At 71.0% G+C, this 2,796-nt stretch overlaps 1 protein-coding gene across 1 annotated transcript in view; it reads left to right on the top strand.

The window, feature by feature from the left end:
- Positions 1-719, top strand: part of EMILIN1 (elastin microfibril interfacer 1) — a 13,197-nt gene extending 12,478 nt beyond the window's left edge. Inside the window, 1 exon segment of the mRNA XM_075063538.1 lies at positions 209-719. Coding sequence (XP_074919639.1) covers positions 209-675 — 467 coding nt within the window. The 3' untranslated portion in view covers positions 676-719.
- The last annotated feature ends 2,077 nt before the right edge of the window (positions 720-2,796 follow it).

Below are 2,796 nucleotides of genomic sequence, written 5' to 3'. Positions count from 1 at the left end.
AGGGGATGCAGGGCTGTGTGTGGGAGCTCAGTGGACGTCGGCAGGGGGCTGTGGGGCGGGATGGGGGCACTGGCTGGGCTGTGTGTGGGGAGCTGAGTGCTGGCGGGGGGTTGTGAGGCGGGATGGGGGCACTGGCGGGGCTCTGTGTGGGGAGCTCAGGGCTGGCAGGGGGCTGTGGGGCAGGATAGGGGTACAGGCAGGGCTGGAGGCAGCTCCGGGCAGGGGTGGCAGGGGCTCATCGCGTGCTCAGACCCGCCCCGGCCCAAGGGCAGCGCCCTGGGGCGATGGGCCCCGGGGAGGATGCTCATGCCCCGCTGACGGGCTCCCCCCCCAGGTATCTTCACGGTGCCCGTAGCCGGACGTTACTTCGTCAGCGCCGTGCTGACAGGGCACCGGAACGAGAAGCTCGAGGCTGTGCTGTCGCGCTCCAACCAGGGCATCGCCCGCAGCGACTCAGGTGGCTACCAGCCCGAGGGCCTGGAGAACAAGCCCGTGGCCGAGAACCAGCCCAGCCCCGGCTCCCTGGGCGTCTTCAACCTGCTGCTGCAGCTGGAGGCGGGCGAGACGCTCTGCGTGGATCTGGTGACAGGCCGGCTGGCCCACTCCTCCGACGAGCCGCTCACCGTCTTCAGCGGGGTGCTGCTGTACCCGGACGAGGGGGGCGAGGCCAGCTAGGCCCTGGCCCCGGCGCCAGGAGGGGCCCAGCGCTGCCCCGCCCAGCCCCTAGGGATGCAAAGGCCATGACCCATCAGAGCTGGGGTGCAGGGGCATCCGCCTGGCGTCTCCGAGGAGCTGCAGGAGACACAGCTCCCTGGCATGGGGGGCACAAGAGGGCTCAGGCCGGCAGCCCACCCCCACGTGCTGCCACAGCGGGCTCAGGAGGCAGCGAGTGCCCCGTGGAGCCCAGCCCCCCCAGGCAGGGCAGCCCTGCCGTGGATGAGCTGGAGGGCCCTCGGGTCCCTCACTGCTCCCAGCTACCCCCCAGCTGCAGGGGCTCGGGGGGCTCGTGGCCAGGGCACCCCAGGGGCCGGCCAGGGCTGGGGCCTCAGGCGGATGCGTCTCCTGCAGGCCAGCCGGCTGCTGCGGGGGTGCACGGGGCGCTCCAGCGACACGCCAGGCTGTGACCCCTGGAGGGATGCCCGGGGCACGGGATCCCCCTCCCCTGAAGCCAGGCCCCTCCCCACCCACATTGACCAGGCACCTCCCTGTTATTTATCATCCTGTCGTGCCCATTCCTGCCCTGCTGCCCACCCTCAGGGGCACCGCCTGCCACACCCCTTCTGCACAGCTCCTGCTCACCCGCTCAGCCCCTCACCAACCCTGGGCAGAGAGCCCAGCCACCCCCACGCCAGGCCGGGAGAGCACCCGTGGGGCACGCAGCACTGGCGAGGTGCCCAGTCCCCTCCCAGCACCGACGGCACCAGAGATGAGCTGGCGGGCAGCACTGCCCGCTCTGGGCCTGGCTGAGGGAGCCGTGGGGGGAGGGGGCCCCGTGAACGGCTCTGTGGGCGCTGGTGCCCTACCCTGGCACAGGGGCCAGCTCTGCCCAGGCATCTATTTCATGTATTAATAAAGAAATGTCACCGTGTTTTGTACCCTGTGGCCCCGCCTCGTTCCTCAGCCCAGCTGCTGTGGGCAGCTCCTCACCAGAGCAAGGCGCAGGGCGAGCTGCCCGGGGGTGCCCGACTCCGCCCAGATGCAGCCCCCAGGAGAGGACTGGCAGGCCGGCGCCAAGCCATGGGGTGAACCCCCCCCACACGGCTGCCCCTCGGTACTGCCAGGGGCAGAGCCAGCTTGGGTCGCCCCAATCATGCACCAGCGGGGGCCGGGGCAGGCGCCGTCAAGCAGAGGCAGCTGGGAGCAGCCACCATTGCCAGAGCCAGACGCATGTCAGTGCCACTCGCACGCTGGCCTGGGCCCAAGCCCCTGGGCTCCACGAGCAGCTGCAGCCTCGTCCCCTGCCCGGGCACCGCCGGGGCTCCCCCCCATGCCCACAGGCAGCGCTGCAGAGACCAGCACCAGGCCGCATGGAGTCACACAGGGGCCTGCAGCGGCTTTATTGCCCACAGCCCAATGGGGCCTGGCACGGTGAAGCTCCCACAGCCAGCCCCTGCTGGCCACGCCCCAGGGTGGCCAGAGCGCCAGCCTGGCACCCTGCACCCTCATGCAGCTGCTTTCAGGAACAGGCCCAGGGCCCTCCGCTTCCTGCCAGCGGGTCTGCCAGGCTGGGGCCCCGTGCCCAGGGCTAAGAGCAGCCCAGGAACCTGTCCTCCCGCGGGCACATGCCCAGCTCCACACCAGGGCAGCAGCCACCAGCAGAGTGTCCCCCACCCCCCAGTCCTTGGGGTGCTGCTGCCCTGGGCCCCACGGCCCTCAGAAATCCTCATCCCAGCCCGAGAACTCCTCCTCAGCCGGCGTCCAGTCCACCGAGAAGTGCTTGAAGTTGGCGTAGGGCGGGCCCTGTGGAGGGAGGGCATGGGGCTCAGTCTCCTCCAGCTCCCTCCTCCCCCCATGGGGCTTGGCCTGGGTCCTCGCTCCCTGGCTCCCCACCCACCCTGTGACACCCCCTGGCTCTGGTCCCTGCCTGAGGCTCCCACAGCCACGGGCTGCCCCACAGCCAGGGGCTGCTCGGCCTGGACTGCGCCACCGTGGAGGGACCTCCCTGCCCCAGTGTTGCAGGGTCCCTGGCCGGCATGCTTGGGGGAGGGGGATGCCATGCCAGGGTGCCCCCCCATCCTGTGGGCAGAGCGATGCACCCTGGCATGCTGGGAGCTGCGGTGCCCTACGGAGGCAGAG

This window comes from Chelonoidis abingdonii, chromosome 3 (genome assembly GCF_003597395.2).
Source record: "Chelonoidis abingdonii isolate Lonesome George chromosome 3, CheloAbing_2.0, whole genome shotgun sequence".
In the NCBI taxonomy this organism is placed as follows: domain Eukaryota; kingdom Metazoa; phylum Chordata; order Testudines; family Testudinidae; genus Chelonoidis; species Chelonoidis abingdonii.
The sequence above is the reverse complement of the archived record's forward strand: the minus strand, read 5'-3'. Positions and strand labels throughout refer to the sequence as shown.